This window comes from Artibeus jamaicensis, unplaced genomic scaffold (assembly GCF_021234435.1).
Source record: "Artibeus jamaicensis isolate MK-2021 breed Jamaican fruit bat unplaced genomic scaffold, CSHL_Jam_final contig_1998, whole genome shotgun sequence".
Classification (NCBI taxonomy): Eukaryota; Metazoa; Chordata; class Mammalia; order Chiroptera; family Phyllostomidae; genus Artibeus; species Artibeus jamaicensis.
The window spans coordinates 677,751-703,667 of NW_026521407.1; the positions used below are offsets into that span (position 1 = coordinate 677,751).

Here is a 25,917-nt window from a genome sequence, read left to right on the forward strand (position 1 = left end):
CTTGAGAACATATAAAACCAAGTTGAGTCAAAACAGTGCATTTAGAGAGTTGGAAGTCACCCCGCTGAAGAAAATGCTTAATGTTTTGGGATATCTTCCAAATGATGGATTTTTTTTCCTTATGGAAACATATTTTGAAATGTCCATATAGTCAATTCTTTTTATCTGAGCTAGTGATATAAAGTTATTACTCAAACAAGCAAAAAGTGGTTTTTAGTTATTATTTTGGTAGCATATTTACCACAATTATATTTTGCAAATATAATCAATAAAGTAAGTACGTACTTCCTTAGTGTGCAGATGGAAGCACTATGAAAACACCACAAAACTGTCAGGGTATGCAGTGGAAGGATGAGGTCAGATACTATGTGTAATATATATAAGTAGGGCAACCAATGACCCCAAATTTACCCAGGACTGCTAAGAGGGTTCCCAAATTGCCAACTCTCACTTTTAAAACCAGGACTGTGCAGGGTTAGGTTGGTTACCCTATAAATAGTACCTGCCCGAGTAACTTACTGACAGACTGGCTGATTGACTAGGTGGTAGGGAAAAAATGAATTTAAGGACAAAAAATGAGCTATGAAAAACTCATAACCTGAAAAGTAGGCATCCTGAAAAAGGAGAGCTAACTAGACTACAAACATCTATAAATTTCAGAACTTTTTAATGTCAACGCTACATATCTCACTACATAAAAACATCACAGTACCAGTTATTTTTAAAAGTATTTTTTGGACAATACATGAAATGGAACACCGGGCTGTTGTTGTTTTTAACACTGGGGGCAGACAATTTTAAAAATGCCCAAATGCAAAAGCTGTCAAAACTAAACTTACACTTTTCCAGGTTTACTACTTTTCACATTTAAATTCTGTCTTTTATGTAACTAGCCTAGTTGTTTCCATGGAATTAATTCTTGAGCTCAATTTCACATTTATGAGAAGATAAAAACTATTTCAAAGCAGCAAAAGCAGATGGATTGTAAAAACTATTAAAGGTTAATAAAACTTCTTAAAGGAATTAAAAATGAAGATCACATTAAAAATCATACTAAGATTTAAAGTGTTAACAATATTACCAACCCTTAACAGTCTGTACTAATGGAGGACGATATTAATGAAATGTACAAATAACTTAAAAACTTTATTTGACTCATCAGATATCAACCATAACCTTTCCCCAACAAGTACAGAGAAGCTAAACAGTAGCCAAAGTGACAGATTTTCACCTTCTCTGGTTTACGTAGTCTGCCCTCTGGTGGAAGTGCTAATGAACAGTAAAATGGCCTTAAGAGAGGCAGCAGGGGACAAACATGGGAGACATAGGAAACACCAACTGGTTAACTCAGGGGTGAATGTAATTATCAGAAGTGGCATTTTTACTCTCCTCTGAAAAGTAAACTCAACAATTTTTGGCTATAAGCCAGGCCTTAATTTTAGATCATTTCATCATTTAGCTGATAGCTTGTTGGCTCAATTATTAAGTGAATTTCTTTCAATCACTGTATTATTTAATTTGAACCACTTCTTTCAGGTATTTTGATTATAGCTAATTTTTTTTTGAGAGACATGGGAGGTGGGTGTGAGATGATACAAGGAGGCTTGCTTTAATTCTAAATTAGCTTTCTCTTATTCCATGTTTTGGAGTCTCTTAAAAAAAAAACAACAACTGGAATCAGACGACAGGATAGTAAAGTGAATTAAGAAACACAATTAAGAAGGTGCACAAATTCTAAGTTCTGGCTCTGCCAATAATATGGTTCCAGCAGTGGGACCATAGGTAGGCTAATTTAAATTCCCTGCATTGCAGTTTTCCTATCTGTAAAGTACAGGGATTAATTTCATTTATGTTATCTTCCAGTTTTAATGAGCTTTGCATATGAAAAATAGCTTATATTTTGACCCTATATCAGTGGGAATAAGGCATATACTTTCTGCAACATCCCATATAAAACGTGAATGCAGAACCCTGAAGTTAAGGTTAGTGAATCTCTTCAACCCTTGTACTTCTTCTCATTCCCCAATTCATGAGGTCTTCATGGACAGTGAATATTTCCAAGAAGCTGAAAACACTTTTTAGATAAGGTTTTGCAAACAGACTGTGAATCAGAATTGTTTAGAAAAAACTTCTTTTCCTTCTAATAAACAGCATGCTGTGGTCATGTAAGATCAAAGTATAACTTATTTCTTTTTTCTCAGTTTTTCTTTATATAATGCTAATTTCCTAATCTAAAATCCATTCAATTGTCTCTTTCAGGAACACAGCTTTTAAAGGAATCATTTTTATATGCTATTAGTTTTTGAAAAGGAAACGTATAGTGTTAATTATTTACTTAGAAATATTCCCAGATTAGTTTTCAGGAGATTAACAGTGATATTTTATTAGGATTTTCTTGAATGTACCTTTCAGACAAGAGTCTGATATCCAGCATCCACTGCACTAGAGTAACATTTACTATTTGCACAATCTGATGATGATTTGTTTGAAGGCAGATTTTCAAGTGTGAGTATTAGTTGGCCACTATACACACAGTGGTTCAAATGCATCACTAGCTATGGATGTGGTTTCTGTGGGCTAGAACACAGGGGCTTTACTTACCTACCTCCTAGGAAATAGAAAAACAATCAGTATATGAAAGGTGCTTTGAGAAGCTTTGAGACTTAAATAAAAGAAGCCAGGCAAGAAATGCATCACTTGTTGGTATGTTCTCCTGTAGACTAGGTTACAGAAAAACTGAAACCGAGGCCATTGATGTGAAAAGGGAAATATTAAAGAAACTTTTTAAGAGGATCAACAGCACCTGAGCTCAATGAGATTCATGACCGGTCTGTTTACCTGCTGCCTCCTCCTGTGGCATTGTGGGAGTTCTTCGGGGCCCCTGTGGCCCACTGTTCTTGTCACTGTTGTTTTCCTCCAGGTTGCCTGCTGGCTCCTGGGTTTTCATCAGTTGACTCAAGAGAACTGCCAACATATTCTGCATGTCAGCTGGTGTGCTTGAAGCTTCAGGGGTCTTCTGTTCTGCTGACGGCTGGACCACTGGAGCAGGGGGTGCCTCCTTCAAAGATTCTTCTGGGGCCAGGGGCTCTGAGTCCTGCTGCTGGGAAGTGGCTTCCGTTAGGGCATTGAGAGATTGGTTCAGGGCCTCCAGCTGCTGCTGTATCTCGGGGTTGGAGTGGATATTAAGCAGCTGTGCCATTTGAGGGATGCTTAGGTCAGTTTGGCTCTGCAGCAGGTTCAATAACACTGCCAATTCACTTTGATTCAATTGTTGTGTGATGTCACCGAGGCCTGTGGGGAGAGTGAAACCAATATAAGAGGATGAGGCAGGGCAAAGAATTTTTGCTTTCTTCAGCTGACATTAGCAACTTATAACATCCAGCGAACGACATTTCATTTTGAATGTCTCATTTTTCATGCCTCGGATCATCAAAACACATTGTTATTCTTAAATTACTGCTTAAAAAATACATGGAGTACCTCAAACATCTCTGTATTATAAGTAAAAGTTATTTCATTTCACCCTTATTTTTCAAGGTCAGTGATTTTCTACCCTTACTGTGTATCAGAATTACTAGGCTTCAGGCCTCATCCCTAAAGATCTGGCAATTACTCAGATGTGTTTATTTTTAAAGCTTTCTGGATGATTCTAACATGCAGCCAGCACTGAAAACCACTGTTGGAGGTGGAGAGGGAAGGGAAAGTGAGCCAAGGAAAAAATATCTGTAGTTCAGAAAAACCGGTGGTACCACAGAAGTACTTTGTTATAAAAGTTCATTATTATACAGTTTTGGATATATTTAGATCAGATAACAGTCTATAGAACTAACTACATTTAGCAATTGCAATTTAACATGATTGAATTCTAAGAAGGTCTTATCAAATCTAACATATACAGGTCTCCAAATTATATGTGTTAGAGCTCCATGGATGAACAGATCTTAACTTGAATTTGGCTTACCTAATTTACTGATTTATGCTACACATCTAGTGAAGATATAGTATTCCTTATTTCAGAAATGGAAAATAGGCCCTGGCTGGTGTAGCTCAGTGGGCTGAGCGCGGGCCTGCAAACCAGAGCATCGTTCTGGTTCGATTCCCAGTAAGGGCACATGCCTGGGTTGCAGGCCCAGCAGGGGATACACAAAAGGCAAGCATACATTGATATTTCTCTCCCTTTCTCTTTCCCTTCCCCTTTAAAGATAAATAAATAAAATCTTTTTTTTTAATATAAATTTTATTTAGTTACTTTTCAAGTACATTTTTTTAATCTATTTCTCCCATTCCCCCCCCCCCCCCCCCAGTCCTCATCTCTGTGTCTTTAAATAAATAAAATCTTTAAAAAAAAAGAAGAAATGGAAAATAATCTATTGTAGGCTTTTTGGACCACATATACAAAATTTGGTTTATCTCCTTTTCCATAAGGTGAGAACACCAACCTCTTCATAAGTGCTTCAGTGGCTAAAAATTAAAATACACACATCCTTGCACTTACTCTTCAAAACCTGCCAAAATGCGCTTTAAATGGCACGAAGTTTCTATCCCAGCACTGACCTATTGCATCCCCAGCCCCAGGCTCCACCTTGCCAGGAGCAGGCGGAGGTGGTGCTGGGCTGCTGTTCTTCACAGGCTCAGCACTTGTTCCTGAGGTAGTTTCTTTTCGAGAGGTTTTGGACGGAGGTGGCTCTTCTACCACAACACCACTTTGACGCTGCCGTCGCCGTTTCTTACTCCATAATTCATGGCAATCCTGCCAGTGGGGGAGGCTGAAAAAAGACAAAACAAAGGGGAAATATGTGTGGGAATGTGGTAGTGAGTGAACAGAAGAACGAGATATCAACATGGGAAGGCAAAGAGCAGTGGGAAATGGAAAGAGTAAAGAAAACAAAAAAATAAATAAACAGAGAAGTTAGTAAATAAATAGTAGCAGTATAAAAAGAATCATACTATACAATAGTCTGAGGAAATAAAAGTCAAAAAGCCCACAGGATTTCTACAGTGAGAAATAAGGCTCTTCCTCATAACCAGAGACACACCTCCTATACAAATGCCCACATCTAGCCAAACGGTTAAGTCTTATAACTGTTTTTGGTTGGTATAACAAGAAGAATGTTACTGATCAAGTTTCAGTTGAGAGTAAGTAGCACAGAGATGACTGGCTTGTTAATGGATACAAAAAGTCCAGGCAAAGTGGTGATTTAAATCTTGGAACAACATAAGCATATCAGGATTAAACACCCTCTGTGTAAAATCCATTTATGTGTCATTTGACCAAAAACTGGTTCGTTCTTCTTTCTGCCCACTGAATTTCCATGAGTAGATATTTTCATTTGTAGGGTTTATGAGAATATTTTAATATATGTATTTCCAGGTTTTCCCATAATAATTCAAACAGTCCCAAATAGGTCAAATCTTCCTTCAACAAAGATTATTACTATAGCCAAAAATCTATTATAAGAGCTCCCAAATTTCAGTGAAAAGCTTTATGTATTTCAAGCCACATTCAATGTATCAAAATCCTAGTGTAATAAATTTCTTTGGAATAATCAGATTTGTAGTTACTACCTATTCCTGTACTAACATCCTATTAATTTCTTTAAGACACAGTCTTTCTGTAAGAAAAAAATGCCCCAAAAGTCTAACATGAAAACTATAATGCTCTCAGTAATAAATTCAAATATAAAAGCTTTTTTATTTGCCAGAATGTGAGCTGTGAGTGTTTAACTCTAAGGATCTTAGAGAATACTGAAAATTCATAAAATTCTGATGAAAGAGATACACATTCAAAGACCACATTTTCTACTCAAAATTCAGGACATGGGATCTAACAATGATACAAACTATTTAAAATTAGGACTGTCCTTGTAAGTGTGGAATATACACAGTCATCACAGACATAAGAGATTCAAGTCGATGGAATAATTAAGAGTAAAAACTAGCTAGCCCTGGCTGATGTGGCTCAGTGGATTGAGTGCCGGCCTGCGAACCAAAAGGATGCTGGTTGGATTCTCAGTCAGGGCACATGCTTGGGTTGCGGGGCCCAGCTGCAGATGTGCAAGAGGCAACTAATCAGTGTTATCTCGCTGCATGGATGTTTCTCTCCTCTTTTTCCCTCCCTCTCTAAAAAATAAATAAATTCTAAAAAAAAAAAAAAAAAAAAAAGTAAAAACTCAAAGGAATACCTTCAAAGAGGTTCTTATACAGGAACAAAAGAAGATAGTTTGAGTCAAATTAGAAGAAATATTATATCTAAATCTATTCCTCATTTTAAAAAAATCAAGGAATAAAATATCATATCAATCATAATATTATTTGTGGATACCTCTCCATCTGCAGTTCCTCTTAAAGATCAATTATTTCAGTTTAACATCTCCTAGGCCTAGGGGAGGAGGAGAGGTTTAGGGTCACTATATGAACACCAGCACTTACTCTGGAGGATCCATTTTGCTGAGGTCAACATCTTTAAGGAAGTCACTCTGCAGGGTTTGTTCAGCTGTGCAACGTTTGCTAGGATCTAGTGTCAGCATGTGGTCCAGTAAATCCAGTGCTGCTGAAGGAATGCTGTGGAAAAAACAGAGAGAGAAAACAAGTTCACAATGACCCCACAGTTCTTAAACCTGTAACCTTGCATCAAAGGTCTCCGAATTTCCAGTTCCACAAAAAACTATAGAAAGGGGTTGGAAGCTGGCTAAATAAGCAAGCAGGATTTTTCTTCCACAGAGGATTTAAGAAGTGCTGTAACACAGGTAGAAAATATGAAGCCAACAATTATATTCTCTTTTTGTCTTGGAAAGATAAAAAAGACTGTGAAAAAATACATATATTGTTTAAAATAAATTGGTTTTCTATCATTTAAAGCCTTCAAAAAAGAAAACTACAAAAAGGCTGTGACAGAACTTCATTTAAAAATAAAATGTTTTCCTATGGTGTGTTGCCATAATAAATTGGGACAACACTAACTCCCTAGGCCAGGAAAAGGCCAAGTGCAAACCAAAGACCAGCCAAACACAGAAATTAGGTGTGTATTTTTGCCAAACTCACAAAGAGAATTCTTCTCGTAAACGCCTTCTATATTGCTTCTTCGGTTTCATGGTATTGAAGTAGGGCAGCTTGATAACATCAGGCCACACAGCTGGACAAGGGCTACCACAGAGTCGACTGAAAACAAAGCAGAAAGCAGAAATACAAAAGTGAGTATGTCAGCATCATGAATTCTGAAGATTCTAGAAGCAGAAATGATTACATCCTGAGAGCTTATTAAATTAGACGGCATGCAGAAAGAAAAACCTGACCTCACTGCTTTAAGGACAGAGGATTAGGACAAAAAGAACTGGTTACAAGATAATGAACAGAAAATAGGGGCACAATAGTTTAAAATGATCTAAGTATTTGGTTTTGTAAAACATGTTTTTAATTCTTCTCAGGGGTTTTCATTACCAATTTTGTTCAGTTCAGTTAGTGTTAATTACCAACGGCTGAGCTGGCCCTGTAATACCCCTACAAAAAAACTTGCAAAAGATAGCCTAAGGCTAAAAATTTTGATGGAAAATTGAGTTTACTGCGTAACAAATAATGAGTTATATACTAGCTTTTAAAAAGTCTACATTAGCTGGCTGTACTCTTTCCCCTAATCTTATTGAATAAAACAACCCAAATTCCACTTTGACCCCAAGCCTTTCTGAAACTCTCCATTACAGGTTCTATTTTATAATTATCTGCATACATGTTGTATCACTTACTAAACTCTGAGCCCTTTGAAGGTAGGGACCTACTTTATTTATCTCTGAATCCTAAAGTTTAACAGAGAAAAAAATTTGTTACAAAACAAGCTCAATAAATGTGTGCTGAATAAATATGATCTTACCCTAAGAATGAAATAACTAAAAAGACACGCTTATATATGAAGAATAAAAAACATGCAAAGTAAGACTTAAAAGTAGGTGGAATACAACTTCTTTATATAGAGCACAATGCAAAATACATGGTAAACTTGACTGAGTAAAGAGAAACTTACTTGGACACAAGGAGCACAAAATTATTTAGTAGAATGGCTGAAAAGTGTTAGAAATCAGAGGTTATGACTAACTATCACACCTAGGTACACAACACATGCACAGTTGTACCTGATCAGTTCCAGCTGAGCCAGTTCCAGATTGGCTTGAAATATAGGTTTCTTTGTAAACAGTTCCCCAAGGATGCATCTAGAAAGAGTAAAATTGAGAGGTCAGAAGAGAAATCCCTGAAGCCTAATTAAAGTGTGTTTCAATAAACTTTTATGGTATGTATATAAACTTTTATAGTATATATACCATGTTGCAAATCAGCAACACTGTAGTGTCTGAGTTTTGTAACAGAAAATATATTTCTTGCAGCGAAAATAGACACTATAAAGGATTTAAATTTGCCAGCAGATCAAATCCTTGCCAACTATAAAGGACAGTCTATATATAAGCATAGAAAAGAAGTCAGGAATACTTTTCTGTATATTCCATTGTAAATTAAGAAGATAACTAAAGACTAAAAAACCCATGCTTCATTTAACAAGGATGCTCAGCAGTTCCTATAGTATAACCATACTATAGCCCTCTTGGCACTATTTGTAAAAAAAGTTTACTGTCATCAGCCAAGATCAGTTTCAACAGGACTTTCACAAATACATTATGCTTTAACACTTTTATCATTTTGAAAAGACCTGTCAAAAACTATATTGACATATTTAGTCTCCAAATTTTTCTCCACAAATTACTTATTACAAACAGAAAACTAGTAACTATTCAGTAGGAGGAAAGACAACCGAGTGAGCAAAGTTAACAACATTGGTAAGAGGCAAACAGGGTCATGTTAATACAAATGTGACACTTGAACACTTATGGAGTGAATATTCCAGCCAAAAACTCGTAACCTGAATCTACTGAGTCTTCGAAAATGTAAGTTATAAAAGACAAAGAAAGATTAAGGAACTATTTCAGATTAAAGATGGCAACTAAATGTAATAAATGATACTGGTAGGATCCTCTATCATGCGAGGTATTGTTTCCAGGACATTATTTAGGGTAGTGACAAAATGAGAATACAAAATATTAAGTACAGTGTATCAATGTTAAATTCCCTGAATTTAATAATTGTATTGTGATTATTTAAGATATTCTCTTTGTTCTTAGAAAATGTACATTAACTGTTAAGAGGGAAAGGAACATGATATATACAACTACTTTCAAACAGTTCTGGGAAAAAATACTTGGTATATTTATAAACATACATTTTATTCTATTTACATACTGTATGACATACATACATACATATATACATAAATGAATATAAAAGCAAATATGGCAAGATGTTAAAAATTAGTGAAGCCTTGGCTGGTGTGGCTCAGTTGGTTAGAGCATCATCCTGTAAACCTGAAGGTCATGGGTTCAATTCCAGGTTAGGGTACATACTTAGGTTGCAGATTTGGTCCTGGCTAGGGCGTGTACAAGAGGCAACCAATCCACGTTCCTCTCTCACATTCTCACCCTCCCTTCCCCTATTTCTAAAATAAGTGATTATGTCCTTGGGTGAGAATTTAAAAAATAATTAGTGAATCTACTATGAATGAATCTCAATTATGTTGAGTAAAAGATGCGAGAGGAGCCCTGGTCAGGGGGTTCAGTTGGCTGGAGGGTCATTCCATAAACCAAAAGGTTATGGGTTCAATTCCCAGTCAGGGCATACACCTAGATTACGTTTGATCTCCAGTCTTGGGAAGCGTACAGGAGGAAACTGATTGATGTTTTTCTCACACTGATGTTTCTGTTTTTCTCCCTCTCTCTCCTCTTCCCCCCTGTCTAAAATATATAAACATATCCTCAGGTGAGAATAAAAAATTTAAAAATCAGATAAAAAACAATGGAAGAGGAAAAAAGAGCATACGCTCACTGTATGATTCCATTTCTATAAAATTCTAGAAATGAAAATTAATCAACAATAGTAGAGAGCAAAACAATGATTGCCTGGGAATGGGATGGTGTAGACAGGAGAGAGATTACAGAGCAGCACATGGAAACTTTTGTAGGTGATGGTTTCACTGGTTTACACAATATGCATATGTTAAATATATACAGCTTATTATATACCTCAATCAAAAGGTTAAAAAATTTAGTAAATCCGAAAAAGGGTACACTTTATAAGTTTTCTGTACATTTAAAATTATTTCAAAATAAACTTAAAAACAAGTGAAAAATATGAATACTTTATACTTTTCTGTATGAAATATTTCACTTTTTTAAAGTGGGAAAAGATGTCCTGGCTGGTGCAACTCAGTGGACTGAACATGGGCTGTGAACCAAAGGGTCACCGGTTCGACTCTCAGTCAGGGCACATGCCTGGGTTGTGGGCCAGGTCCCCAATGGAGGCACATGAGAGGGAACCACACACTGATGTTTCTCTCCCTCCCTTCCTCTCACAGGAAAGAAAGAAAAGAAAGGAAAGAAAGGAAAGAAAAAAAGAAAGAAAAAGAGAAAGAAAGAAAGAAAAAGAGAAAGAAAGAAAACCTTAAAAAAAAAAGGAACCATTAAAAAATAAAGTGGGAAAAGAAAAAAAAAGACAAAGAATCTCTTCTCTGATCTGTGCTTTGATATGAGATTTATTTGAAAATACAAAACCAATGTTTATATATTTTTACTTAGACATTATTTAGCTTGATTAAATTTGAGAAAGCAAAACAAACCTAGTTCTTAAGTTATTCACACCTTATTAGGATTTTTTAATGTTAGTGACAAATTCTTACTTCTTATGTTCTCTCAAACCTTATTCAGAGATAAAAAAGTAAAATAAAATTTAACTGTTTCCAATATTAACTGCCAAACAAAATTCCAAATACAGTGGCTGAAAGAAAAATCAACCAACCAACCAACCAACCCAGCTGGGTTTTGAGACTCTAAGTACAATGTACTGTACTAGTCTTTTTAGTTTCTCCCCAAAATTTTAAGTTGAACTGCTCCAGCAATTCTCTGAAAAGAATATCGGACAAAAATATCTTCAGAGAGACTACCTTTCATCACCAAAGTAGTAAGCTCACATCAAATATCAATTCAACGAGTCACTGGGCTTTAAAGAAAGTCTAATTTTCTACAGTTTTGATTTCCAATTGTGTTTTTGTATTTTCTTTTTTTAAATTTTGGTTTCCATTCCTTTAATGGAGAAGACCATCATTATGCAATCAACACTTTGCTATTACACTAAGGTGGTGGGTTGCAGAGACTGAAATAATAGTACCAACAGAGCTAAGAACTTTCCCTGTGCATCTTAATGAAGCGTTACCTTTAGAGCCTAGTTGTGACAATTTAAATGCTAATACTATTAAAGCAAATAGTCCAGAACATAAACACACCCAGCTTGAGTCAGTAAAATTTAACTAAAGCTTCATCTGAGTAAGGTAGGCTACCATAGAAATTATGCTGTCTTTCTTCTTCACCCTTTTGAATTTTGAAATAAAACCTCTGTAGTGCCCCTTTTAAAGAATGTTACTAATAGAGGTAAAGAATGGGGAAGAGTGACATGCTCCACTGGCAAATATGTATGTCAGAAGCCTCAAACACTGTATTCATGCATAAGTCATACAGTGTAAGAAAAAATTAATAAACATTCCCCTTACAAACAAATGATAAATATTTTCAACAAAAAGGAACTAAGACCCCTTAGAGCAGGGATGTCAAACTCATTTTCACCGGGATCCACATCAGCTTCGTGGTTGTCTTCTAAGGGCCCAATGTAATTTTAGGACTGTATAAGAGTAACTACTCCTTAACTAGGGGCAAGGAGTTCGGAGCTGCTGGGTAGAAACAAGGTGTGGGGCCAGATAAAACAAGGTGGAGGGCCAGATTTGGCCCTGGAGCCTTGTTTGCTACTTGTGCCTTAGGGAAATGGCTGATGCCAGGTGTGGGGCAGGAAATAAAGATGATGAGCCTGGAACCAGAAAAAATAGAATGTAATAAAAGACTACTATGGATATATCAAAAGGATTCAAGAATTAACCTGAATAAACTCCCACCAGCCAAAGACTGGACAGGTTGCACAGGACTAAGGATGATAACCATAATGGAGTAAAACATATCATATATGTTTAGTTTCATGAGTTCATTATGAAACTAAAGAACAAGGCCGCAAAATCCTCTCTGGTCATCTTTAGAGAATGCTAGGAAACCACCTCTGTATCTTGAAACCTGGTAAATAAAAGAATTAAACCATTTTCCCTACCTTTTCCATATCACTTGTACGTAGGGTTACCCAAATAAATAAGTTATTTTTATTCCAGGAAGGAATGTTATAATTAGAATATCGCCATCACAAAACTGCCACAAACGAATTAATGGCTGTGGATCATTAATAGCTGATAACATTTCTTTCTTTTACAAAAATTTTTATTTACTGATTTTAGAGGGGGACATCAATTTGTTGTTCCACTTATTTATGTATTCATTGGTTGATTCTTATATGTGCCCTGATGAGGATATTGAACCCCACAACCTTTGGGTATTGGAATGATATTCTAACCAACTGAGCAAACCCAGCCAGGGTTCACTAATGCTCACTGGTCACGTTTCAAAAAGAGACAATTATATATTATGTAAAGTGGTGTGTGTGTGTGTGTGTGCGCGCGCGCATAAATCTGCCCTAGTAGGAACATTTTATCAGACATTGTTCAGAATTGTCTGTATAAGGTGGTAATAAAAAGCAGACTATTTTGGAGTGGATTGTTACTGTTTTTCAATTCTTCACAGATACTGTACCCAGTTACTGCCTGTACTCTGGGCAGAGGCTCCTCCCTGTGTTTCTCACACACAACTCTGATGTACCATTGACTATACGATCTGTCAGAAGTACTCAAAACCATCTGTACAGTAGATTCAGGGTCAGTGGATGACTGAAAATCAAACCTGAATTCACCCACAATTTACAGAAAATAAAAGGAACAGAGAGAGAACCATGATAAAAAATACTATCAGGAGGATGTAATCAGCAGAATCCAGATTGTGGGAGACTTTATAGAACAAATGACCCAGTTCCTTCCAAGGAAATTGTAATGGGGGTGAGGGGACCCAAGATAGATAGAGGGAGAATTTATAATTAAAAAGACTTCAGATAATCAATGGCAATCCATGGGTCTTATTTGAATGTATTTGGATCCCAATTCAAACTAAGTTAAAAAAAAAAATGACAATTGGTGAAATGTTAAAAAAGTATTTCTGCCTTGGCTGGTGTGGCTCAGTGGACTGAGTGCTGGCCTGTGAACCAAGGGGTTGCAGGTTCAATTTCCAGTCAGGGAGCATGCCTGGGCTGCAGGCCAGGTCCCCAGTAGGGGTGTACGCAACAGACAACCACGCCTTGATGTTTCTCTCCTTCTCTTTCTCCCTCCCATCCCCTCTCTCTAAAAAGAAATAAATAAAAACTTAAAAAAAAAAAAATATTCAACATACTTCTCTGAAATCTAAGAGTTTATCCCCGCCCTTTTGAACTTAAAGAAAAGCTGCAAAAAAAGTCAGTGTGGAGAGAGAACATGATACAAGTTCAACAGGCAAGTTACAAACAAAAGAAAAAGTGAAGGGAGCCTTACCCACAGCTCCAAACATCTATGGCTGGTGTATAACGCTCCTCTCCCAGCAGAAGTTCTGGAGGTCGGTACCACAGAGTAATGACTTTGTTTGTATAAGGGCGACTAAAATGAAAAAAAAAAAAAAAAAAAATCATGACATAAATTTACAATGACTTCTGATGTAATATATTTGTACAATTAAATGCAAATAGAAATAGCTGCCAATTGAAGACAGGATGTTCAAAACAGCTCCATAGCAACCTAATAGTTCAAAAGTAAATTGGACAAAAATAGGAAGGAAAGAAACAAAATAACTTCCATTCCAATTTGAGTTGATTCATTTTAAGTCTAAGGATGATCTAAGAATTTAGATAGACCCCTGGCTGGTGTGGCTCAGTGGATTGAGCGTGGGCTGCAAACTAAAGGGCCACCAGTTTGATTCCCAGTCAGGGCACAGGCCAGGTCCCCAGTAGGGGACACATGAGAGGCAACCACACATTGATGTTTCTCTCACTCTCTTTCTCCCTCCTTTCCCTTCTCTCTAAAATTAAATAAATAAAACTAAAAAAAAAAAAAAAAAAAAAAAAAAAAAAAAAAAAAAAGAATTTAGATAGAATTTACTGTCTATAATTTAGGTAGTAACACATTTAGACAATTAGGGAACTCAGACACTTATTACAACTTGCAGGATACTATGATACCCAAGAATAAAAAACATTCTTTCCTATTTCCTACATGTAATTTTGGTAAATGTCTCACCTTTCTTCAGAGTTATAGAGCCGAGCAAGTCCAAAATCTGCTAATTTGATCTGCCCACTGTAAAACAAAAACAATTATTTTCATAAGTAATAGCAACAACTTCCAAATCATACCTAAAAAAGGCAAACATTAATTTAGGAGTTAAAAAGATTACAAAAAATTTAATTTTAACCTCTGCTCTTTGTTCTACTTTTAATGGCTACTGTTCCAGGTTAAGTATCTTTTGACTACTCCAGTTTACAAAACCTTGGGGTTCACCAAGCCTTAGGGTTTTTTTTAAACTACTATATTTTTGGATTTGACCCAATTAAATGTATCATTTATTTCCTGGCAAGCAACACTGACTGGAACCTGCAATACTAAATACAAATTATTGAAGGGGAAAAGTGGACAGTTCTAGATTAAGAGAAATTTAAGACACCTAACAATCATATCCAATTCATAATCTTTGACTGATTCTGGTTTGAACTAGGTATACAAGACATTTTTCATGTAACTTAAAAAATTACAGGGTCCCACAAAAGTAACACCTGCTTAAGTGCAGTTGCTAGGGAACAGTATAGGTGCAATAATTTGTCATTTTAATTTGAACATTTCATCTAAAATGTCAAATAGTGTGCTTGAGTGTGATATTGTTATGTTACAGAGTTACATGCTCATGATTTTGTAATAAAAAAGAGGTGTTATTTGTGCCAGACACTGTATAATATATGGACTGAATGTTGGAAGTTAATAGGTAATAGTTAATTCTGTCAGAGTATTTAGAGTCAAATGTAATGATGTCTATAATTTACTTTAAAATAACTCAAGCAGAAAAATAAAAAGCAAATATAGTAAAATGTTCATTGTATATTGTTAATTGTATACAATGTTAATTGTATATTGTTAATTGTATGTTAATTGTTAATTGTTAAATGTTCATTGATTTTATATTAAGTAAATTAGTGCCTCAATTTTTTATTGTAATTTGACGTTTTTCATAATGAACAGTAAACAACACTGTGGATTTTTTCAAACAGGCAACAGAACTTTGATCAGAGCAAACAATTTTTATGATGAATGAGACCTTCTACCAAAATAATACCATCATTTCCTTTACCATAACAATATACAACTATGACCTTAGAGGGGCTCTCAGACTTTAGTATCCCTGGAAAGCTTGTTAAAAGTATCCTGGGCCCCATTCCCAGAGATGTTGATTCAATAGGTCATAGCCCCAAAACTTGAATTTCTAACAAGCCCAAGAGCGATGCCAGCACTGCTGTTCTGAACTATATATATACTTTGCCTTGAAGGAATCATACCTACATTTCACTCTACTAAGTATTCTGTCTTTGACAGTGATGTCAAGTAATATTTTAATAACTGCAAAATGTTGGGAAACTATTAAAAAATTTATTATTTCAGATTCATCATATGTGTCTAAATTATTTTGTAGACTATTTACACGTACAGCTTGTGTCACCTTTTGGGGAATGAAAAGCCAGCTCACTCTTTTTTTAGAGACTGGGGATATCTCAGGTGTGTGATAGACAGAAAGATGAGATAGAAATAAAAAAAGGCACTATGTTATGAGGTGCTCCTCAAAGTATCAGCAATAGGACAGAATAGTAAAACAAAGTACTACAGCGATACAGTATTTCATTGGTCTTTGATTTATTGTACTTCCATCAACACAAGGCAAGACCCTTCACCAGCAAAAAAAAAAAAAAGGAGTCACTGAAGGCTCAGAAAATGGTTAGCATGTTTTAGCAACAAAATATCTTTTTAAATGTTCATTGATTTTAGAGAGAAGGGGGAGACACAGAGAGAGAAACACTTATCAGTTACCTTCCATACAAACTTCCACCAGTAATCAAACCTGCAACCCAGGTATGTGCCCTGACCGGGAATCAAACCTGCATGCTTTGGTGTACAGGATAATGCTCCAACCAATTGAGCCACACTGGCCAGGGCCAAAGTATCTTTTAAATTAAGGTATAGCCCTGACCAGTGTGGCAGTCTATGAAACAAAGGGTTACAGGTTTGATTCCCAGTCAGGGCACATGCCTGGGTTGCTGGCCAGGCCCCCAGTTAGGGGCGTACTAGAAGCAACCACTTAATGTTTCTCTTTCTCTTTCCCTTCTCCTCTCTCTAAAAATAAATAAATTCTTTAAAAAATAAATGAAATTAAATTAAGGTATTTACATTTTCTTTAGACATAATGCTATTGTATTCTCAATAGGCTACAACATAGTGTAAAGGTAACTTTTATATGAACTGGGAAAACAAAAAATTCATATGACTCGCTTTACTGCAAATTTGCTTTATTGCGGTGGTCTGGTACCGACTCGCAATATCTCCAAGGTATGCCTGTAACAACAAAATTTTACATTAAATCAACTCTAATCATTTCTAGTTAAGATTAAGGACATCTTACCTACTCGCTCCAAACTTCATTGTATTATAAAGCTCAATTTATAAACAAATTCTGAGAAAAGCAAAAAAGAAAGAAAACGGCTGACTTGAATAAAAAAAGTGTTCCTCAAATTTCTTGGCATTCTTATTCTGAGAGCCTGAGATGATCCAAGACTCAAGGCATACAACTGACTGATTACAATGGCAATAGACATAGTTATAGGCAAATAGGCTATAAAACATTTCCTAATCTATCCCCTCTCCTTTCTCACCCTCAGTAATGACCTTCACTGAAAACAGAAGTTACCAGGTGAGAGCTACTTAACATCCCGTTACCTACAAACTTCTTGCACCTATAACCTTCTTTCTTTTCCTTCAATTACTGAACAAGTGTGCCAATCTCTTGTTCAAGGATAATTAATACCTATACTTGTGGCTACTACCACCTGTAACCTTGACCTCAACTCCTCTAGAAATTTGTTCCTTTAAATTATTTTGGATCTTTCCTGAATCTTCAACTTCTCCTGATTTTCTTTTCCATTAGCATTTAAATATGCTCAGACCTCTGCATCCTTAAATAAAAAATCAAAATTAAAAACTAAAGACACACTTGCCCACCACTTTCCTATTAATTGTATTACTCACCCACTTACCCCACACTGTCTCCACTGACCTTTTAAACTTGAGATTCTCTTAACTCACTTCTTAAACTTGCCTATTTTGCATTCATGAAATTTCTTTATTTTCTTCCTCTGTCTCTGACCATTCTCTTGGGTTCCATCTTCTTACATCTTTTCTATGCTTGATAACCCCTGAATCTGCATATACTGCTAGTCTGGAACGTCCATGGGACCTGTTAGTTCTGTTCTCCTACCCCCTCTTATCAACTGCTCTCTCTTTCTTGTCCAGCTGAAGACTCCTTACAATTCTCTCCAGGCCATCTCACCAAAAGTCTCTGTGTAGCCAGAATTGAATGGGCAAGAGCAGAAGCTGAATGTATCAGACTAGACCATGAGACTCCTATATCCCACTTAGTTTCCTGAATTTTCTGAACGTGGGAAGTTGAGAAAAAGGTAGGGCCTGACCCACCACCAACCAGAAAGGGCACCAAGCAGGACTTCAGTTATTCCCTGCCCTGACATAGCCCCCACTGAGGAGCAAAAGGAACAGAGGAAAGTATGGTAATACTATATAGTTTAGGAAAGCTGCAAGCTGACAGCCATCATCAAGTTCTTGAAGCCATACTACTACAGGTGTAGATTAACCAAACCCAGCTTTAATGAGAACTGTGGGTCATAGAGATAGCAACAGAAAGAAATAATCTCTTAATACCATGTTTTGTCTCATAAAGATATTTAAGTATATATTAAACAAGTATATACAGTTTATATATTTTTTAATTTAAATAATGCATTTAATTATATAATTTAAAAACAAAAAATTAGCCCTGGCTGGTGTAGCTCAGTGGACTGAGCACTGGCCTGTGAAGCAAAGGGTCGCTGGTTTGGTTCCCAGTCAGGGCATATGCCTGGATTGCAGGCCGGGTCCCCAGTGGAGGACACATGGGAGGCAACCACACATTGATGTTTCTCTCCCACTCTTTCTCCTTCCCTTCCCCTCTCTCTAAAGATAAATATATAAAATATTTTTTAAAATTTAAATTAACCAACATCCTTCAGTGTCTGTCACCTACAAAGTATAAGCTCCTTAGTGACACATACAAAATCTTTAAATTGCTTCCTTGCAACTGTCCAACTTTACCCTTCCTGCCCTAGCAATTTTAGTTTTCTGGATTATGTTGTGTTATTTTCACATTTATGTGCTTTTGTCTGTGCAATTTCTTTTGCCTAGAAACTTAGCCCTCTGTTGTCAGTCTTTCTGATAAATCCCTCTATTCATTCCTCTAGATGGCATCTTCCTGGGTGCTCCCAAATTTTTAAAAAAGGAGGGGGCATTAATAAATGTGTATTGAATTGAGTCATTTACTTGTTTAGCTCCCTACTAAACTCAGAGCTCTCCAGTGACCAACCATCCCACTTGGGACTTTGAGTGTTAAAACCAGGAGAGTCCTGGGCAGCTCTGGATGACTGGTTACCTCACAATACAAAGACAGAAAATACAGAATAATTTCATATTCCTACATAGATAATGTTTGTCAAATATAATTGAACAATGGGTGAATCAGACAAAGATGACTGTAAACAGCCCCATTTCCTAAAGAACCAAACACTGGACTGATATCAATAATACCAAACTTGCTTTTTACTCCCCAATGGATAGGGCTATCTATCACCAAAGATTACTGTGCATAAAACTTCTGATATTACCAATGTAGTTTAGGTAAACAGCCAGAAAGGAAGAAAGCAGATGATAAAAAACTTCTGAAGAACTAGCACTGTTCCTCACCAAATCCATGTCTGTCTACAATGCTAAAACATGGAAGTTTTAAGTACTGGTCAGAAAGGTCAATCACCAAGTATACACCTATGTTAACTCTGAAATTTGATAGAGAAAGTCTCAAGAACAGCTAGAACAGCAGGCATATGTTTCTCCCCACTAAACAAGGGAGAGTTTCATTAAGAACTGAATCTATGTTTCAATTTGTCTATATTATTATTAGACAACAATATTATTCACTATCTATGGCAAGAAAACCTCTGAATATTTCATAGGATATGAGTGACTCCTTAAAATGTTTGCAATTTACAGTTCTACCTCTGTTAATTCCTTATCAACACTGAAGTCCAGAAACTGCTGATCAGGATAACCCTATTATAAGTTGTTCCTAATGTTCAGATGTATGTAAATGAAAAAAAACTGTATTACTGGGTCTACCTATCACCCCAATTAACTAACTTAAACTAAGAGGTTCAGAAGAGAGAAAAAATGCTTAACCTCATTTGGTTTTATTGTGTTACCTGTTGTTCAGCAAAATGTTAGAACACTTAATATCCCGATGCAAGAAATTCTTTTTGTGACAGTAATCCAATCCTTCCATTAGCTGTTTCATGAATGACTTGATATGATCCTCAGAAAAGTGCACCAAACCAGATTCTAGCAGTCCCATTAAGTCATGGTCCATATACTCAAATACAAGGTAAAAGGCACCTACACAAAAGAAAAAATTAAAAACAATAGTAAAAACATGAAATGACAATGCCTTAAATTTTAATATAATTTGGGAGTTGACCATAAGGCTCTCTGGAACAACTGTGTAATTTTATAAATGAAGAAACTGAAACTCAGAGTAGTTGAATAACTTGCCATTTCTAATAATAACTAATAGAACTAATAACTGAATTCATCTTCTGACTCCTTATCCAAGGCTCTCTAGATTACTATGTCTTGAGGGGGACAAGTGCTTCAGTCATATTGTGTAACTATTTTTTATGATTTAAGTCCACTGGCTAATTATGTACCTTCGGCCAAATCCACTCTATTTGTCGATTGTAAATAAAGTTTTCTTTGTAACACACAACCATGCCTGTTTGTCATACTGTCTATGAACTACTTTTGTAGAAGTCTGTACACCTTAGTTAATAGGACTCACACAATATGCCAGGGCAGAATATTTATAATATTTGTTATAAATTATTACTAAAATTCATAATATTTAAGAATTGAAAGAAAAATGAATCATCTAATTAAATAACCTAAATTTAGAAGTAGATAAAAAAAGTACACTAACAGAACTTTAAAACATGTGAAAGCCACACTATCATGCCACTTTCAACAGTGTGCCTGATAGAGAAAAATATCACATAAATTCCAGACCTAGTTAAAAAATGATATATCCAGTCTAAAAGTCTATCTCCTAGTAACATAAAGGCAAGTATTCTCAATCTAGGGAGCAGGCTTCAAGGACTCTTTGAACGCTCTAAAATGTGCAACATTTTTAAAAAAATATGCAGTATTAAAAAAAAAAACTGGTCCATCTTTGATGAGGTACATGACCCCCCCCCCCAAAAGTTAAGAACCACTGTAATGAGTATCTTAAAGAGATTTGGCTACAACCTTATACAAGTGAATACGAAAAAGACAAAAACTGCAAAATATAAGTAGACAAAGGACATAAAAGTGACAACCCGAAAAAGAGAAAATAAGTAAAACTGAGAAACACAGATCAAACTCAGAAGTAATACAAGAGCCCTGGCTGGTGTAGCTCAGTGGATTGAGCGTGGGCCTGTGAACTAAGGGAACGCGGTTTGATTCCCAGTCAGGACACATGCCTGGGTTGCAGGCCAGTTCCCAATAGGGGACGCACAAGAGGCAACCATACATTGGTATTTCTCTCCCTCTCTTTCCCTTCCCCTCTAAAGATAAATAAATTTTTTTTTAATCTTTAAAAAAAAAAGTAATACAAGAAATGCAATCCAAGCCCTGGCCAGGTAGCTCAGTTGGTTAGAGCATTGTCTCGATATGCCAAAGTTGCAGGTTTCATCCCTGGTCAGGGCACATACAAGAATGAACCAATAAATGCATCAAAGTTTCTCTCTCTCCCCCTCTAAAATCAGTAAAAAGAAAAAAAAAAAAAAAAAAGAAATCCAGCCCTAGCTGGTATGGCTCAGTGGATTGAGTGCTGACCTGGGAACCAAAGGGTCTCTGGTTCGATTCCCAGTCAAGGCACATGCCTGGGTTGCCCACCACGTCCCCAGTAGGGGACACATGAGAGGCAATCACACATAGATGTTTCTCTCCCTCTTTGTCCCTCTAAAAAAAATAAATAAAATCTTAAAAAAAAACCAAAACAATCCAAAATATCATACTTCAACTATCAAGATGACCAAAAACAAAATGTGCTCCATTAAAAAAGTCAATACATAAAAAATATGAACTCAGTATTAGGGAGAATAACGTGGGATGCACACTCATTGGTGGGACATAAATTATTACTCTCTTCCTAAAAAGCAATCCAACATTAAATATAAAAACCCCTTTGACCAAATAATTATATTCTCAGAAACTATTAAGAAATAAATCTAGACCCTGGCTGGGGAGCTCACTTGATTAGAGCGTCATCTCATTAGCAAAGATTTTGGGTTTGATCCCTGGCCAGGGAACATATATCAATCAACCAATGAATTATAATAAATAAGTGGAACAATAAAACTGATGCTTCTCTCTCCCTCCCCCGACTTCCTCTCGCTCTCTAAAATCAATCAATAAATTTTTAAAAAATTTTATTTATTCATCTTCAGAAAGGAAGGGAAGGAGAGAAGGAAAGAAATATCAATGTATAATTGCTTCTGGTGCATCCCCTGCTGGGAACTGGCCCCTGCTGGGAACTGGCCTGCAACCCAGGCATGTGCCCTGATGGGGAATTGAATCTCAATCTTTTGGTTTGCAGGCCCATGCTCAATCCACTGAGCTACACCAGCCAGGGCTAAAAATTTTTAAAAGAGAAAGAAATCTAAATGTAAAGATTAATGCACAGAGATGCTCAATGCAGTTCTCTTACATATTTTTTCAAACTGGCAATTGCTCAACAAGGACTGGTAAAGAAAATTTGGATTCATATATCTTTATGCACAGTCATGAAAACATGTTGATAATATGATAAATTGCTCATGACAAGTTATACAACACTAAATATACTGTGACCTCAGTAATGTTTAAGTACACATAATATAAAGTACTAGAAAAAAATAAGTGCCCTGGTTGGATAGCTTAGTTGGTTAGAGCGTGGTCCCAAAATGCCAAAGTTGCGGGTTAGATCCCCAGCCAGAGCATTTATTTTCTTTTTTTGATGTTACTTATTTTTAAGGAGTGTGGAAGGGAGAGAAAGAGGGAGAGAAACATCAATATGTGGCTGCCTCTCACATAGCCCCAACTGGGGACCAGGACCACAACACAGGCATGTGCCCTGACTGGGAATTGAACCAACAACCCTATGGTTCTCAGGCCAGCACTCAATCCACTGAGCCATACCAGCCAGGGGGATTGACATTTTCTTTTTTAAAGATTTTATTTATTTATTATTAGAGAGAAGGGAAGGGAGGGAGAAAGAGAGGGAGAGAAACATCAATGTGTACTACCAGCCAGGGCAACATTTTCTTATTCTTTTATATTTTCAATTTTTCCACAGTGGATATCCACTGCATCTATCCATTCATTATCTTATTATTTAAGAGGAAAAAAAAAAAAAAAGAACTGAAGGGGCTTGGCTGATGTAGCTCAGTGGATTGAGCATGGGCCTGTGAAGCAAAGGGTCACTGGTTCAATTCCCAGTCAGGGCACATGCCTGGGTTGCAGGCAAGGTCCCCAGTAGGGGACACATGAGAGGTAACCACACACTGATATTTCTCTCCCAACTCTTTCTCCTTCCTTTCCTCTCTCTCTCTAAAAATAAATAACTAAAAAAAAAAAAAAAAAAAAAAAGAACTTAAGGAATTACTGTAAAGGACACATGGACAAAACGAAGGGGGAGGGTGGAAACAAGGGAGGGAGGAGGGTTTGGCTGGGGTGGGGAGGAATGATGGGGAGAAAATGCAGACAACTGTAATTGAACAACAATAAAATAATTTTTAAAAATAAAAAATAAAAAGCCATAGCCAATAAAAAAAGAACTTAAACAGACACAGCAAATTATTTAAACAGTACATAATGGCATGGTCAAGTCTCTCTCCAGAAGCAATTAATTAACATTTTCTTGTGCATCCTTACAGAAACTATACAATCATTTTTATAATCAGAAAAAGTTAAGATATGCCAGGACATAAACCTAATATCATATCTAACTTACATAAATACTGTTGCATAAACAGAATTTCCTTTTATTTGCTTTAAAACTACTTCTACCAATGCAAGAGGTGCTATTACTTCCCAGGGTTATTTAGTATATTTTTTTGAAAAAGATTTTATTTATTTTTAGAGTGGAAGGGAGGGAAAAAGGGAGAGAAACATCAATGTGTGGTTGCCTCTGATGCACCCACTACTGGGAATCTGGTCTGCAAGCCAGGCATGTGCCCTAGACTGGGAATTGAATCAGTGACCCTTTGATTCACAGGCCAGCATTCAATCCACTGAGCCACACCAGACAGGGCTAATTAATATCTTTGAGGCTCTATAAAAAGGTCCAGCTTAATTTATCCACTACATTCTAAATTCGTGTACTTTATATTCTTTTTCTAAAATTTATTTTTAATTATAGTTGACATACAATATGTTAATTTTAGGTATATAACACAATGAAATTTAACTTTGCTTCACAGGCCTGTGCTCAATCCACTGAGCTACACCAGCCAGGGCTTGAAATTTAACCTTCATATACTTTATGGAGTACCACAGTATGTCTAGTAATCACTGGTCACTACACAGAGATAATACAATACTAGTAACTATAGTATTTCCTTTGCTATATATTACATCCCCTTGACTTATTTTATAATTGGAAGTTTGTGTATTCTTAATCCTGTTCCCTTTTTCTATGAATCATACTCTCTCTTAAATATTCCAGATTACATTCACAAATGCCATCTCTTCATTTCTAAATGAAGAGATGCCCATCTCTAAATCTTTAGATTTCAATAAAAGTTGATGAGATGTCATATACAGGCTACTTCAAACATAAGTACAGAAACGATAAACAATTTTATCCCCCAAAAGAGATAAAAGTTACAAATCTGGGAAAAGAAACCCAAAAATTGTTTGGTGTTTTTTTTTTATGATCTACTAAATCTTTTCATTAGGTTTTTAAAAATTATTTATTTATTTAACTTTTGAGGGGAAGGGAAGGAGAGAGGAAGAGAATATCAATGTATGGTTGCCTCTTGTGCGTCCCCTACTGGGAACTGGCCTGCAACCCAGGCATGTGCCCTGACTGGGAATCGAACTGGCAACCCTTTGGTTCGCAGGCCAGTGCTCAATTCACTGAGCCATACCAGCCAGGGCTGAAGATTGTTTTTAGAAATATCTGCTTTGAATTCTAAACTGTATTAGTTAAAAATTATGTAAAAATATGGATGCACATAAACAATAACCAGTGAGGATGATGTAAAAATGAATAAGAAGCAAATTCATATAAAGAAAAAACTGATGGTTGCCAAATAGGTGAGTGGTGAGAGGGTGGGCAAAAAAGGTGAGGAGGATTAAGAATTACAAATTGCCAATGATAAAATTAGTCATGGTGAATATAGCATAGGGAATAATGTATAGCACAGGGAATATAGCCAGTAGTATTACAATAACTACATATGGTGACAGTTACTAAACGTATGGTGATCACACTGTAACGGGCATGAATGTCTCTAATCATTATGTCATACAGCTGAAAGTAATATAATATGTAAGCTATAATTAAAAACAAATTTTAAAAATGAGAGTAAATAATAAATATGGATTTTAATTTTCATTATTATAATTTGTAAAAAAGAGATTTTAAAACATTTAGAAGAGAATCTTATAACTGTTTATAATCTGGCCATATTAGGTGGCACAGCAGACTCTAATGAATAATGGGAATTTTATAAAATAAGCACTTTTCAGAACAAATGCAATCTGGTAACACCTCAATTCTGGTACAGGTTCAAGAAGGAAGCTTGAGTCTAGTACAATCTGTTAAACAATTCAAACAGGTAAACAAACTTAGAAAGGAAAGTAAGATGTAGCAATCTATCCTATACACAGTTCTTTGCACGTACCTTTGTCCTTCTTGAAATCCAGTGCATCTTGTTTATCTGTGACAATTTCCTTCATGTTAACAACACTTCGGTGGATTAGCTGACGAAGAATTTTGATTTCACGAATGGCTGTGATTGGGAAACCTTCTTTCTCATTGTCTAGTCTCACCTTCTTCAGGGCCACTAGCTCTCCTATCACAGTAAATTAAAACTGTTACATTATCAATTAGCATTTGTTGACCACCATCACCAACAAGCCAATACATGCTCTTACTTTGAAAAAAAGACTTAATGCCTATTTTAATGCTTTATACAGATACTTTTGTATCTTAAAAAATAAATCCCTAAGTTTTCTTTCTTTAATATCCTTAAAACTGGAATTTTTAATTCCATATTCAGTTAGGCCTAAAAATTTTGGTTATTAAAATATACACCAGCTCTTTCTAGTGTGGATCAGTGGATTGAGTGCTGGCCTGTGAACCAAAGGGTTGCCCGTTCAATTCCCAGTCAGGGCACATGCCTGGGTTGTGGGCCAAATCCCCAGTAGGACTACAAGCAATCGCACACTGA

General features: G+C 36.1%; 1 protein-coding gene across 11 annotated transcripts in view; it reads right to left on the minus strand.

Moving 5' to 3' along the window:
* CDK12 (cyclin dependent kinase 12) overlaps positions 1–25,917 on the minus strand; it is a 74,689-nt gene that overhangs the window by 32,506 nt on the left and 16,266 nt on the right. For all 11 annotated transcript variants that reach the window (XR_008393023.1, XR_008393024.1, XR_008393021.1 and 8 more), the window contains 9 exons: positions 25,369–25,539; positions 19,648–19,837; positions 14,333–14,389; positions 13,595–13,696; positions 8,124–8,201; positions 7,042–7,158; positions 6,430–6,561; positions 4,555–4,766; positions 2,839–3,291 (listed from right to left, as the gene is read on the minus strand). Coding sequence is in view for 3 of the 11 variants with exons in the window: in XM_053673412.1 (XP_053529387.1) it covers positions 2,839–3,291; positions 4,555–4,766; positions 6,430–6,561; positions 7,042–7,158; positions 8,124–8,201; positions 13,595–13,696; positions 14,333–14,389; positions 19,648–19,837; positions 25,369–25,539 (1,512 nt within the window). In the remaining 8 variants the exon portion in view is untranslated. The remainder of the gene's footprint in view (positions 1–2,838; positions 3,292–4,554; positions 4,767–6,429; positions 6,562–7,041; positions 7,159–8,123; positions 8,202–13,594; positions 13,697–14,332; positions 14,390–19,647; positions 19,838–25,368; positions 25,540–25,917) is intronic.